We start from the raw sequence: 16,232 nt of genomic DNA on the forward strand, positions 1-16,232 counted from the left end.
ATGGCATCCTTGAGCATAAGTAAGGATGCCACCAACACCATCACCTTTAGTTCTGACTCCCTCAAACAGCAGGCAAGAAAGAGCTTTATTACACTGATCCAAGATGCCCCATAAGCTCAGATTCTACTAGAACTGAGATTCCTTGGTCCTCAATGGACTGAGTTGAAGGTATACATCCAAGAATTGACTCTCCTTCCCTGCATCTTTCAGCAAAGGACTATGGGGAGATAACCCACAAAGTGAAAGGAAAAAAGTAAATATTTACAGATGAATTCCTTATCCACACAAATGAGAGGGTTTGACTAGAAGATCCCTAAAATTCCTTGCAGGACTAAAGCCTATCATCCAACTAGGCATAAGGTCTTTGACACTGGCACCATAGACCTAGAGGAAAGGGAGGCAACTTGGTACAACAGAATGAGCACTGACACTTGGAGGTATGGAGCCAGAAATTCTAGTCCTGCCTCTTTTTTATACTCACTACCTGTGTGACCTTGGGTAAGAGCCTTAACTTTCCTGGGTCTCCATTTCCTTCTCTGAAAATAAGGGAGTTCAACTAGATGGTCTCTGGGCTGCCTTCCAACTCTCTGATCCTATGACATTGTGAAAGGTGAAATAAGTGTAAAATCCAGAGAGCCAGGTTTAAATCCCACTGTGCAGAAAAAATCTCAGTATACTACAAAGAATCAAAATATTTTATCTCCATATTTTTTCACAACTGTTTCTTTGTTCTGGCAACTCCTTAATTACTACAGTCAATGTTCCTTGGCTGATTCTTTTGTGTTTTCCTTCTTTCTTAAGTGTATGGTTTTGTTTTCCTGCAGCTGTGGAGGCAACCTGCCAGGATTCTGCATGCCTAAGTCATGGGAGGGAGGCTGGGAGTGGGGGAGGCCATTAGGGACTCCCACCTATTAAGACAACGGATGGGATGCTGGGAGCTGGGAGTTTTCCTTGTCAGATCAATGCAACAAAGACCTAGGGTAAGGAAGCTAATCCACTGATGTATTTCCCAAGGAGTAGTGTGTTCTCAACCTGACACACAGGTGGATCAAGTTTAACAGCCTATCTTTCTCCCAAGAAGATTAGGGGATTGAAGGAAGAGAAATGATTGAAAATTCTGGATTTAATTAATCCAGAGTTTACCATGCTTTCTCCTATCTTCTACTATGCATTTCCATTATGCTCATTTTCTGCTGTGCTTATATATTCAAATGTTAGATCCTCCTAATAGAAGATAAACTGCTTGAAGTCTAGATTTTTTTTTTTTTTTTTGGTCTTCAAATCCCCAACACTATCACAATGCCTTGCACATAGTAGGACATAATAAATGTTTCTTGGATTGTAAAGTCAATCACCCCAGATTTGAAACATGTTATTAGAAGTAAAAATATACTTTAAATACACACATGGAGGAAAAGATGAATGTAGATGTTTACATGCAGAAAGAAAGAAATGTGTACTTACATATAATATGTCGGATATATTCCTTCAAAATACCAGCAATGTTTTTTGGCCTCTGTACACTGGAAAGAGAGGAAGGGAAATATATAATCAACCTTTTACCTTAGAAAGCAACTTCAAAGACCCTAACCAAAGAAAATAAAAAAGAAACTCTGTATTGCTAACAGATATTGGAAGTGGAGAAACTGAGTCTTCCTTTCCCTGAAAAACTGCTTACCAGACTTTCCTCCTCCATGCTCTCACAACTCAAAATAAATCAGATATGACGATTTTATGGGGAAAACCTGAAGTTACACAGAATATACAGTTTATGCTCCTCAGCTTGTAAAGTTATTTTAGATCTTTTAGACGCTAAGATAGCGTACGTGTGTATTTATATATTTATTTTGCTGTTGTTTACTCATTTTTTCAGTCATATCTGACTCTTCAGGATCCCATTTTAGGGGCTTTCTTGGCAAAGATACTGGACTAGATCATTTTACAGATGAGGAAAATGAGGCAAACAGTGTTAAGGGACCTGCCCAGGGACACACAGCTAGTCTCTGAGGCCAGATTTGAACTCAAAAGGACTCCTGGCCCAGCACTCTATCCATTGTACCAATGAGCTGGCCTTTATACATTTTTATTTCCCCTCAAATTCATGTACATATCTCTCCTATTTTTTTAGCTGTGTGACTATGGGAAAGTCATTTAACCTCAACTTAAATTTCCTCTTCCATAAATGCGGATGCACATAATAACAATTGCACTATCTCCCTCCCAGGGGCTTTGAGAGAGAAGTACTTCGTCCACTTGAAAGCACTGAGCGCACTTTAGAGGGCACCCCATGGGAGAAAAGGGTTAGAGTTGGGGCCCTGCCCCTAACTGGCTCTGTGGCCTTGGACAAACCAGGCCTTCTCTCTTGGACTGAGTTTTATCATCTGTAAAATGAGAGGAGTTTTAGCGTTATGATCTCTAAAGTCCTTTTTAGCTCTGAGATTCGTTGAATTAATAAATCGAGATCTGTACAAACACACTTCTTTAAAAAGTCCCAAACAGAGGCACCATCATATAGTTAAAAAAAAAAAAAAAGAGTGGTTATTTGGAGGCAGAAAGACCAAAGTTTAAATTCTATCTCTGATTCGTAGATTGAGAAAAGTAAAGGACCTGAGATCATTCACAGGGGACAAGTACGACACTTTATACATGTTATTTTATTTGACCTTCACAATAAAACTGAGGTAGGTAGGGCAGGTATAATCATCCCCATCATACAGATGAGAAAGCTGAGGATCAGAGGCCATGACTGTCCTAAGATCCCTTAACGCTAGGATTCAAACCAAGACCTTCTGCTCTTGTTACCATCCCAGGACAGCTCTATAAAAGAGCCAAACAGGTGACTGTTCCTGGTGACATAAAGAGATGTGAGGATGTTCTCTGTCTGGCATCGCATAGGTCTGACTATACTCCTTCATGATGAAAGCACATGTGGCTGTTTGGGTTTGCAGACATTTCAGAATCTCTCCCAGGCAGCGAGTGACTGAAATGTTATTAATGAAGAAATGATTTGAAGAAAAAAAAAAGCCATCAGCTAACCCTCCAGTTCAGGCAGTGTTGCTCAGGCAAGAGAAGACAGCAATTCGCTTAGTCAGAGAACAGCTGTTTTCATTGCCCCTACTCAAATTAGTCTCCATAAAGCTGACATGTTTGCCAATTCATTTAATTTTAGTTGGGTTCCTGGGTAATGAAACAAAGAAATCAGTCTCCTCACTTAGTCTCCCAGCCTTCGAGAGGTGGGTTAACCCTCTTCAAAGTATACATCTCAGCTTAATACAATCAGGGATAAGTTCTTATTATCATCTAATTTGTAGATAATGGGGTCTATCCCTAGTATATCCCCAGATATCTCCTCTCCTTCTGCTGGTGTCCTAGAGCCAAGTCTCCTTCCCAAACTGGAGATGAAGAAGGCGGGAGAGAGGTGGTAGTGGTGGGGGAGTGGGAGGAACAAGCTTTAAATTTGACAATTATTTCCAGGTTACCAAAAATACACAAAACTAACATAGTACTAATGCAACTAAAAAGAAAGACCACTGGCCCTGGAGTTAAAAGTCCTGGGTTTAAATCCTACCCCTGCTTGCTTATTACCTATGTGATCTCAGGCAAGTCATTTGCTCTTCTTGAACTTCAACACCCTCACTTGTAATATAAAGGGGTCCCATACTAGGTGAACTCGAGGGTCTCTTCTAGATCTAGGATCCTATGGTTGGCTCATCATCAAGGCCCCTTACAGTTCTGACATCCTATGGTTCTTCAGAAAATGATACTGCCACACTTTACAAAACACAAGAAAGGTCTCTTGTTCAAGGCATCATGATAGGGAAAGAAATTATTATTTTTGTCTTATAGTAATAACTAAGTATTCAATTCAGATAGGACCAAGGTTTGCCAGCCCCTTCTACTTCTTCATCTAGAAATCAACCAGTATGGGTAATTTCTGGCAAAGACTTACCCAAGCTAAGATCTAAAGACAGTAAAAGAAATTCTAAGTTTAGGCAAATGGGTGAATTCCTAATCATTGTGTTTACTCAGACAAGTCTGGGAAAATGTGGATTCTCCCTTTTGTCAGACAGATGATATGGAAATTGAGAGTCTCTTTGACCAAGACTTGGGTGATCCAAGTCACATGCCTCCAAAACCCTCATTAGAACGAGCCCATATCTCATTATAACATTCGTTTTCTCATTAATTGTTAGCCAGAGTTGATTGCCACTCTTTCAAGGGCATATAAACTGCAAGCCCACCACTAAGAGGGATATTTTGGAATTTTAGAGTATCACTGTTCTCTCTTATTAATAGAATGCTAGTATTATTAATAAAATGAGAAACTACTTAGAAACTATGTCTCTCAAACTTTTTAAATGCCACAATATGGGAAAAAGAGACCTAGAGTTGTGGTCCAGAAACCCCAGTTCCAATCCTAACTCCAACATTTCCTAGTGATGGGACCCTAAACAAGACCCTTAGCACTCTTAGTCTTTATTCCACCTGTGTAAGCAACTGTGTATGTACTCCTTGCCTCAAGGGGCTTTGGTGAAGAATGTGCTTTGTGAACCTTCAACATGCTAGAGAAATGGGAGCTAGAAGAGGCAACATGGGATAGCAGACAAACAGGACTGAAATCAGGGGTCTCAATTGTGGCACATCCTGGGCCAGGGTCCCAGGCAACGCTATAAGACTAAAAGTTGAACTACATCGGTCAAGGGGGTCCCTCCCCTGGAGCTCCCTATCCCAATGAGAGAAAAGCCCTATTTCCTCATAAGGAAAAGGTTGGGTCAATAATTTCTTATGTCTTGCTTAGCTCTCACACTTGTGAACTACTCAGTCCTACTCTTTCTTCTCTGCCATTGGATTTAAGGAATGGAATGCTTGCTCCTGAAAAGAGCATTATCTGTACCAATGAAGAATGTGAATTCTAATCCACTCCTGATTGCTTACCACTGGTGTAATTTGTGGCAAAGTGTTTAACCTTCCCCAGCCTCAGTTTGTGTATCTGAAAGATCTGGATAAGAGTTGGACTAAATATCCTCTCAGGTTAGTTATAACTCTAAATAGAAGATCCTATAATCCCCTCCTATCATCCCTATATGCAAATTGTTCTGAGTCTTCCCTTTCTTGCTGAAAATGACGCATTCCATTAAAGGATGTCTTAGGGTTTTATTTTGATTTGTTTCTACTTCTAGCAAAGAAAGAAAATCCTTAAATATTATGACTTTCCTTTTTTTTTTTGTTTAAATTAATTACCACAGGAAAAGGAAAAGATCAAATCACATCAGATACTTAATGATGGGTCTCTGAATGAGATTCAGCTCCATATCAAGACAAAACCAATCTCAGGACATCCTGGGCATAGGATTACAGGAGCTGGACCAGAAAGGGCTTCTGGATGATGGTGGAATGGAGTAAGAAAATGGATGGAGACTGAGGAAACGGTAGATGGGCTGGGGGTACCATGCAGACCAGTTTAAAGACTTAGAGAGACCGCAACAATCTCAAGGGAGAAGCAGCCTGAGGTCTGTGTACTTCCCTCCGATCTCCCTTCCTGCCACTGCAGACCCCTAAGTGTACGACCCAAATGAGACTGGTAACAGGACAGGGCTTAGGTCACCCCAGGCAGAAGTCATAGTGGGAAGAAAGATGTAGAGTGGGAAAAATTGACAGGCAGTAGCATTAGAGAGGAAACAGAAGTCCCAGAGGCCATGGAAAATTCTCAATAGCTCTTTGTGGGTAAGGAACATATATGTAAGTCCAAGATAAGTAGGTTGGGACTGCCGTGTTGAGCTTGCAATCAATCAATCAATCAGCCTCTATTAAGCACCCACTCTAAGATAGACATAGTGCTAGGCACTAGGCATACAGATATGAAAAGAATACAGTGTTCTCCCTGCCCCCAAAGGCAATATACAATCCACTTACATAAATAAAAAATAAATACACAGTGGGGGTGGGGGAGAGTGGCACTCACTAGTAGCATCTGAAAAGACTTCTTGAGGAAAGTAACACTTGATTGAAGGTTTGAAGGGTAGTAAAGTTTCTAAGAGGGAGAGGTGAAGAGAGGGGTGAGGGCAGTCCAGGTATGGGGCACAGCCCGGACAAAGGAAGAGAGGTAGGAGATGGGATGATGTCTACAGGGAACAGTGAATAGACCAGTTTGATTAAATGGATAGCCTTTATATTAATTAAATGGTGGAGAATGTATAGACTATTCTGTAGCTCATTAATTCTGCTTTCCACTCACAGTCTCTTTGCAGGAGCCTTCTCCAGTCTGCCACACATCATTATTTCTGGGTGCACTAGTGAATTCAAACAGGCCAGGTCAGCCTAATCAGCGGCCCCTTCCATTGTGTCCTAGCCCATTCACTCCCGCAGCATCTCCCAGAATGAAGCTTCTCAGCAGGGAAGATTTTCAAACAAAATCTGCCCAGAATATTTAATGATACCTGGGTAATAACAGGAAGAAACACACAGGCAGTAAGCAAAAAGAAATAAATAACAAATCAAAGCTACCCAGACACTTTCACCAATTCATCTTGAAAGTCTGGGAGTCAATCCTTGTTTTTAACTCTCTTTCTAGTGGAAAACGAGCCAAGAAGAGGCAAGTGGTCAATGGAGAAGAGGTTTCTCTGCCTTCTGCAAATTACTGGTGCCATGAGGACAGTTGGTTTTGCAACTCTCATCATGAATGATCTTCCCCCCAAGCTCTGTGAAGGTGAGAACCTCCCAGGGGATGATGCCAATTCCCCAAGGCCTCCCTTTTCCCAGCTCACACCTGGCTTGAGCAGTCCCATGCAGTTTGACTGTCCTTTCCCTCCTTCCCTCTCTCCTACCCTCTCTCCTTCTCTTTTTTTCTTCCTTCCTCCCTCCCTATAATGTTGCCCTAAGAAAGCAAACAGAAGATGGCCAGCTTAGAACAGGAGAAAAGCAGGGTGGGGAGCCACCTACCTCCTATGAGAAGGTGGAAGTAACACAAAGACATCTGAGAATAGATTACTGTCTAAACCTCCTTTCTACCTCTCTTTGAAAAATGGTATTTGGGCTTTTCCCCCTTCTTGCCCTTCAAAGAGAATTATGATGTGATGGGGAGGGCAATGACCTTAAGAGTCAGTAAACAGGAGTTCTCTCCCTTATTCTACCAGATTTGTGACATTCAGAAATTCCAACCTCAGTTTCCTCATCTGTAAAATGGGAAGGATAATCTCTTTCCTAACAACATACATGGGGTAGTTATAGGGATCAACTAAAATAATGGATGTGAAAGTCCTTTCATCTTGTAAGCCACTAAATAAATATGAACCATCACGATGGTCATAAATAGCAATAATTATTATTATTCATTATTAATACTATTTACTATTATTGCTAACGACAGCGATTCTGTGTGCAGTCTGGCCACCATCATGGTGAGGCAGGCACACAGCACAGAGCTAGATCCCACTCTTGACTCAAAGGTGTGGGGAACAAGATTGCTGGTGACAACTGGAGTACTCTCCAGTCTAGAATCAGGCATTTGTCAGGAGAGAAAGAAGAGAGGTAGCCTGGAGACTCCGAGTCTGGGACTTGGAAGTAGGATGACCTAGATTTGAATCTGTTCTCAGACACTTATTAGCTCTGTAACTCTGGGTAAACTAAAGCTCTCTGAGCTTCATTTTTCTGACATCGAGTTCATGTGAGCAGCTTGGTGACTCCGTGCATAGAGCACTAAGCCTGGACTCAGGAATCCTTGAGTTCAAATATGGCCTCAGATACTTACTAGCTGTGTGATCCCTGGGCTACCTGCTGTGGCTTCCCCAACTTTAAAATAATGATACTAAAAGCATGAACCTCTCAGGGCTGAGGATCAAAGGAGAATAATTGTAAAGAACTTAGCACAAGTCCGGGACATCGTATGTCCTTCCTTCCTTCCTTGTGAGGCTCGAGTGAGATAATGTGTGTAAAGCATTTTGCAATCCTTAAAATCCCATGTGAATATCAGTTATTAGAATGATTAAGGAAGAATATTCTCCTTTCTCTGCTCAGGAAGCCCCTCCTACATTTGAAGAGAAGGATGGAGTCCCAGAAGCAGGTCAAGTATCACAACATTCCTCCTAGGGCACAGCACAAATGATCAATTAGCTGTACCTAGATTATCCATGGCCCTTTTTCCAGCCCATTATACCATGGTTCATTCGCTCTCACAACATCTCCCAAAACCCAATTCCTCACCATGCATGAATATTTTCAAAGTAGGTCCAGGATATTTAATTTTCTTGTTCTTGAGTAGTTTTTCAGTTGTGTCCAACTCTCTGTGACTCCATTTGGGGTTTTCTTGGCAAAGATTGCTAAAGTGGTTTGCCATTTCCTTCTCCAGCTCATTTTACCAATGAGGAAACTGAGGCAAACAGGGTTAAGTGACTTGTCTAGGGTCATACAGCTAGTAAGCTTGTGAGACCAGTTTTGAACTCAAGTCCGCCTGACTCTAGAACTAGCACTCTATCACTTCATGACCTAGCTGCCCCAGGATATTTAATATAGCAGTAAGGACCATAAGACCACCAAGCGAAAAAATAACAAATAAAAACAATGCAGACACTTTCACTAATCCTAGTATGACTTTCCCTACTGTCCAGTGTATGCCTGAGCCACCACCTTTCACCTTTCATTAGTGTAAGCATATCCTCTTGGTATGCAGACTAGTCTTACTGATAACATAGGCTAAGTATAGTAGTGTTCTCCCATAATCCCTGTGATGGGGACAGATTGAGGAGTTTTGAACTTCGCTCAGACTAAAGCCAATCAGCACACAGAGTAGATGGTGGGAGAAAGCCGGGCTGGCTAAGGAGGCAGAGACCAGCTCAGGTCAGAACAACAGAACAGGTTAAGACTTGTATGGCAGTACGCGATGGGGTAAGGCCCTGGAGTGTCTGCTGCACTTCCAGCTGGGCAAGATAGGGAAATTCAGTCTCAGAAAGATAAAATCAAAAATAAATACATTACAATAACAGATTTAAAGATAGAAGGGGACTTAAAAGTCATTTGGTACAAATCTTAATTTTACAGAAGAGGCAACAGAGGCCCAGAGAGGTCAAATTATCACATGGGTCATACTTACTAGTAACAAACCAGAATTTGAAGTCACATTTTCTGACTTCAAATCCAGTGTTCTTCTCACTATACCATGCTGCCTCCTTTTATGCCTCCCTATTAATAAAATATTTCAAAAGACCCACAGACTGGTGTGGTTACTTTCTCATTTTTAGACATGTCTTGCAAATGGGAGGCCTTTCTGAATTGCTATGGAAACCCTAGTGGCCAGTCTTCTGGGGATGAACCTCCCTAAATTTAGTCAGGCTGATACTTTAACAAGAGCCCTATGATCAAGCAATGGGCCCTTACTTGATGCCTTAGCTCACCCACAGGACCTGACAAAGCTTGGGTTCTGTTGGAATGGCTGTTGAGAACTAACTCAAGGTCACCTACATCCTAAAACAAAGCATTAATCCAGCACTATCTGATGCAAAGGCACAAGTGGATAGGTCAGTCATAAACTATCTAAATGGGCCTGGCTAAGACAAAGAAATAAAAATGCCTTGAGGATTCTCAAAAACACTGCCACCTCCTGTGAATAATTAAGAATTCTTTATTGTTTCCTTTTTTTGCTAGAATCTAGGGGCTTAATCTTCACAGTGGAGAAGACTGAAGATTCCCCTTTTGCCTCTTCTCAGATTCCTTAGGATAACTACACAGAAAACAAGAAAAGATGACAATGATACCCACATCTTTGATACAGAGGATAATACTCAGGACGGAGCAAGGGAGGAGGGAGGACTGGAAGTGGAGAGCATATCAAGAGAGAATTGGAGGCGTTCTACCCCATAATCCCTTAACAACATATTCCCTGACTTTAAACCCTAGCAGCCACACAGGGGAATGAAAGTGGGGAAAGAGTACATGGAGAAGAAAAGGGGCCAAGTCTCCAGCACCTCCCTACTTAACAAGTCTGAAACAGGCAATGATTCTCATGTGCATGGCATAGTGGAAAGGGGGTTGAAATAGGATGGCCTGAGTTTGAATTCTGGCTCTGCTACTTACTGTAGCAAGTCATTTTACTTCTATGGGCCTCAGTTTCCCCTAAAATTAGTGCTACAGGGGAATAGGAAGACAAATGGACTTGGAGGTACAAGACCCCAATCTGCCATTTACTAGCTTTATAATCAGGAACAAGTCTTTGGATGTTAGTTTTATCATCTGTAAAATGGGAAAGTTGGACAAGTGGTTTTCTAAGTTTTCTTCCAATCTAACCATCCTCTTCCCACTCCTCAATCTAGCAAAAACTGACCCTACTGGCCCAAACCACCAGTGGTTACAGTAAGAGCACAACCTGTGCCACTGAGGGAAGTTAGATGTTTCCCTTCCTCAATAAACCCTCATTTCCCCATTGCCTAGTTTCAGAAAGACTCAGGGCACCCAATACCAGATGATTCCCTGCATCCCTCCCTCTCCTGGAAGTGCCCCATGCCCTTCTAAGAGAAAAAGCTGTGAGAGGCCATCGAGGGGCAAATGGCAAGCATAGTCTGGGCTGAGGATTCAAAGGCAGTCACTGAGATGGCAGAGAGGAGCACCATATTGGAGATCAGAAGGCTTGCGTTGGGGCCCTCTCTATTACTTCCTGGGTAAGTGACCTCTGACAAGTCAGTCCTCTTCTCTGGGCCTTACTTTTCTCGCCTATAAAACCGAAACAATAACACCCTACCAAGTTATTGGAAGGATTAAATGAGGTAATGTAGCTAAAAAGAAGCAATATAAATGTAAAACTACTATGATCTTCCTATCAATCTGACAACATATGTCTGGCTGCCTGTTTTTCCATGTAAGAAAAAAAACCTGTTAAAAAACTTAGCTATAACTCAGAGGAAAAATAAATTAATGCTACTTCCTCCTAACCCTCCTCCCCTCTCCAGATGACAGACCAACCAACCTGTTCATTGTAAATCCTATTATTTGGGGAGCAAAGCCTGCTATAGTCACTCATTAGCTTAATGGTGCAAAATGTGACTATAAACAGCTCGATGCCCATGCCTTGGTATGCCAATTACTGTCCTGAGCAGTCCCTTTGGAACATCTCTGGAAGACTAGGACCTTCACAAATAATCTCATGCAGTGTAGTTAAGGGAAGAGCCCCTTTGAGTTGGCCCTCAGGAAATCCAGGCAGCTGGGAGTTTGTGACACAGACACGAGTAACTCATTTGCCTTCTTGGTTCCAGTTAGTCAGTCAATAGCATCCACTAGGCATTTATGGTAATGTGTAAAGAATACACACACACACACACACACACACACACACACACACACACGAGTTTATTATCTAAAGGTTCTCTCCATTTACATTAAGGACATTCATAATCATCGCTAGCAATGCCATGGAGACAGTAGAAGAATTACTGTTGTGATTTTTAAGTTTCTATAAGAACAGAAATTTAGAGGATCATAGTAGAGCCTCTGACAGTAAGACAAATAATCATGGAAATCTAGAATCTTACCCAGAAATGCTTATACAAGGTCAGGCATAAAGAAAGATTTAGGAAGAATATTTTATACAGACTTGAAGAAGGGCAAATGCAGTTATAAGACCCAAATTTAACAGTATATTGCTTTGTTCTTCACTCTCATGAATTATTGGACTCCTGATTGTACTGAGTGGGGGTATAGTAGAAGAAACATAGAGGAGTCATCTGGAATTTTTTTTAAAAAGGTCAAACATCTCAAGGAAAATAATGAAAAAAAAAAGTGAGAAGGAAGGAGGCCTAGCCCTATCAGGTCTCAAACAATAATATAAAGAAATAAACGTCAGAATTATTTTCAATGGGATAAAATTTCTTTTCTCTTTTGAAATTCCTCAGTAGGACAGATTAGGTACATAGTACACAGAAGCAATTAAACACATTTACATTGAATTGGCTAAACCCAAAGTTGGATAAACCCAAAGAGCCCAATTACTCAGGTAAGGACATAGTACTTGACAAAACTTGCCAGGAAAAAAGTCAAGTACTTTGGCAGTCAGTTTAAACCAGCATCTTATACCATATACCACAATAACCTCCAAGGATACATGTCCTAGATAGAAAAAGCTGCTGCAACACAAATTAGGACAGCAGGAAAGAAGAAACCTTTTGCAACTATGGAGAGAGGAAGAGATCTTGATCAAACAAGAAAAAGAAAGGATCACAGAAGACAAAATGGGCAATTTCAATTACATAAAATTAAAAAATCTTTTACATAAACAAAATCAATGGAATTAAAATAAAAGGGAACAATTAGCCAGGAAAATATTTCAGTAAGTTTCTATGGTAAAAGGCTGACATATAAAATATATAGGCAATGGAATCAAATATGGAAGAGCAAGAGTCATTCTCCAATAAATATATGGTCAAATTATATGAACAGGGAGTTCTTAAGAAATTCAAGCTATGAATACTCTTATAAAAATGTTCCAAATCACTTGTAATAAAAAAGTGCAAATTAAAATAACTCAACTTTCACTTCATGCTCATCAGATTGGCAAAGATGGCAAACAGGGAAAGTAACAATTGTTGGAGAGGGTGGGGGAGATAATAGACTGTTGGAGTTGTGAACTGCTCTAATCATTCTGGAAAGCAATTTATAACTAAACCCTCAAAGTCACTAATCTATGAATATCCTCTAACCCTACAATACCACTATGCAGAAGAGGACAAGCACTTTTTGTTGTAGCAAAGAACCAGAACCTAAGGGGAGTGCCTATCTATTGGGGAACAGCTGAACAAATTATAACATATAAAGTCATTAAATTATATTGCACTATAAGAAATAATGAAAGGGACTTCAGAGAAACCTAGAAAGACTTACATTAACTGATGCAGAGTATAGCAAGAGGTACCAGATCATTTTACAATGACTACAATATTGTAAAGAAAAAACATTTTCAAAAGGCTAAACAACTCAGATCAATGTAATTTCCAACCAGGATTCCAGAGTACATACTGTGGCATGTTCCCACCTCCTGACAGAGAGATGATGGGCTAGAGGTGCAGAATGAGGCATATATTTTTTGGAAATGGCCAGTGTATACATTCACTTTTTTTGGTTTTGTTATCAGTAAGAGTTTTTAATTGGGAGAGCAGTGGAATTGGAAAGGAGTAGGGAGATTAGTAATATAGGCACAAAAAAAGAATGTCATTTAAGTATTTTTTAAAAAATGTACAGAAGAGAAGGAAATACAGAGGGAGACACATATGCAGGGATGCTCTGAAACATTGAATTTATTTCACACATTATTTTGGAAAGCTATAATATAGCCTTTTAAAAATTTTATAGAGATTTGAGATTTCATAGACAAAACTTTTTCTGTTCTTTATACACAAAAATAGTCACGTTTTCTGGGGTTTTTGAGTTAGTGGTACAGTGGATAGAGCACCAGTCCTGAGGCCAAGTCTCACCTCAGACACTTATTAGCCCTGTGATCTTGAGCAAGTCATTTTACATCTGTCGACCTCAATTTTCTCATTTGTAAAAATAAAGATAATAATGACACATCTCCAGGTTGCTTTACAGATAAAATGAGATCATATTTGAACAATGATTTGCAAACTTTAAATCTATATAAGTGCTAACTATGATTTTATAATCAAGTTCAGAATAAAAACAAAACAAAACAAAAAAAGCATGGGGGTTTGGAGATGGGCCAGCTGGGCTTGAATCTCAACTCTTCTGCTCTTAAGCTATGTAACGCTAAGCAAGTCATTTACTTTCCCTGAATCTGAGCTTCCACATGTGTGAGATGGGGGTGATACATGCACTATCTGCCTCAAAGAGTTGTGAGAAAAGCACTTTGTCAATTACAATGTGCTATATTAATGTGAGCTGTAATTACTGTTATTGTCCCATGATAGTGTTCCATTTCTTTTTAAACTCTTTCTCTAGACTGTAAGTTCTTTGAGGTTAGGCACCTATTTATTTACCTTTGGATCTCACCTAGTATCTAGTGCATTGCTGCACATCCCTGGCACATTAGTATTTGTGGAATGAATTAGTGAATGAATAATTCAATGAATCTTTTTGTTCTTCTTTAAACCAGCCACATTCACCCACCATTTTACTTAGGGAAAATGAAGCTTTTGCCTTTCAGCTATGCTGGAGTGAATGGTGAATCAGTGTTAGTCTCATAACAATGCAATTTTAATTAAGCAACGCCCTTCTCTGTCTAGGGAAAAAATATCCAGTCTCTAAAGGAACAAGAGAAAAAACTATCACCTTGTAAACAGGAATTACCCAATGTAACTAACTAACATATAGTGGTAACAGGAATCCTGGAGACACGCAGATTGCTTGACTTACAGCTGCTACATTTTAAATCAAACACATCTGTCACAAGCAAGACAGCCCACAATTAGCTTCTAAATGGTGAGAAGGCTTGAGTAGGATCAGCATGCTGCCTTCGCTATTTGTCAAAGGAGAGCACACCCCACTGTGCCATGGGGTTGCCTTCACATCCATCAAAAGCTTCACTTGACACAAGCAGCAATGAGTCCCGGTCAGCTTCCAGTTCCAGCCCAATTAAAGGGAACACCTTTCACGGCGTACAGCCGCTGAAACAAAGAGATCCTCAAGAATGTTAGTAGATTTTATGCTCAGTACCTTGGACAGTGGCAGAGGGCAGCAAGAGGACTTTGAAGCTGGAGCTAGAATTTATGAAAAGAATGACACGCAGTTATTTTATGTCCCTGAATATCAAATAATGAATAGGAAAGACCGTGCTTTTGAGTCCTACTTGGAAATTTAATCAATGGTCCAAGTGATAATTACTTAATGCCATGGCTTTCAGAAATCCTTTGTCTTAAAAATAACAAGCAGAGCTCCTTATCTACATGGAAATCAGACTTTTAGATAGAGAAGCATGGGGATAATTTCATAAGGTTTAGAACATTAAAAAAAAAACTTAGGAATCATCTAGCTTAATTGATTTACTTTTCAAGTGAGGAAACTGATCCCTAGCGAGGTTAAATAGTTTGCCCAAAGTTATACAATCAGTAGATAGCAGAGCTGGCACTCAAATTGACATCTTCTGACTTTAAATTTAATTTTCTTTCAATTATGCAAACAGGAATACCAATTATAAATGGTAAAGAAACAAAGAAAAACTGGACAGGAAAACATACTCAACAAACTCAATGACACTAAGTCATGGGCTAACATATTTCTGGAATACAATAGACTAAGAAGGTAGTTCAATTTAACTCAAACAAGTTTTAGGGATACACCATGTGTAAGGCATGGGGAACGTCCCTGAGGGGCTGAGTTTGGCAGGGTTAAACACATATAAAATTGTGGCCAATAACAGATCAGACCAACTTGACACAGTGGAAAGATACTAGCTTTGGAGTCAAATCCAAGTTCAAATCCCATGTCTGCCACTTAATTACATGAGTGAATTTAGGCAATTCACCTAATCTCTTTAGGCCTCAGTTTCTCCATCTGTAAAATGAGAGGGTTGAACTAAATTATCTCCAAGGTTCCTTCCATACGTCTAAATCCTATGACGTAGCTGCAACGTGGTTAGCAAAATCTGACAGACTCTCTTATTTAACCTTGAAACAAAAACGTGACAGGCTTCTTTTCCCAAGAACTACTTAATCATTAAGACAAAGGTCTTTGTCCATATCTTGATATATCAAAATATGCTTGGGTCTTCGTTTCTTTTGGACTCAGGTTATAAAATAACCTCCCAAATACATCAAAAGCCTCCCTTTATCTCCCATCTCCTCTTCCTTAGATGATAATGATCTTCAAAGGCTCCCTATTGCCTCCAGAATAAAATACAAGCTTTTTAATCTGGGCATTTAAAACTCTCTACAGAATGGAGGCGGTGGGGCCTTCCACAGTCTGGCTCCCACCCACATTAACAGGCTTATTTCAAATTACTTTACTTCACCCTGTGTTATTAGCTGTTCTCTGAACACAACATTCACCCTACCCCTTCTCTGAATTTGCACAAGTAACCCTATCTCAAATGTCTGGAACTCACTCCTTCCTCACCTCTACATCTTAGAATTCCTAGCTCCCTTCAAAGCTCAGGCTTCACCTCCTACTTGAGTCCTTTCCTGGTCCTTTAGTTACCACCAGCATGTTCTCCCTCTTGAAATTACTTGGCATATTTTTATTTACTAATTTATGTATATGCTAATAAATGTTTGTTGAATATTGTAACCCCAAGTAGGATGCAA

The 16,232-nt window shown here is 40.2% G+C and overlaps 1 protein-coding gene across 1 annotated transcript in view; it reads right to left on the reverse strand.

The window, feature by feature from the left end:
• Positions 1-16,232, reverse strand: part of VOPP1 (VOPP1 WW domain binding protein) — a 190,851-nt gene that overhangs the window by 82,583 nt on the left and 92,036 nt on the right. Inside the window, exon 2 of the mRNA XM_072598200.1 lies at positions 1,465-1,523. Within this exon, the coding sequence (XP_072454301.1) occupies positions 1,465-1,523 (59 nt within the window). The remainder of the gene's footprint in view (positions 1-1,464; positions 1,524-16,232) is intronic.

This window comes from Notamacropus eugenii, chromosome 3 (genome assembly GCF_028372415.1).
Source record: "Notamacropus eugenii isolate mMacEug1 chromosome 3, mMacEug1.pri_v2, whole genome shotgun sequence".
NCBI classification, from domain to species: domain Eukaryota; kingdom Metazoa; phylum Chordata; class Mammalia; order Diprotodontia; family Macropodidae; genus Notamacropus; species Notamacropus eugenii.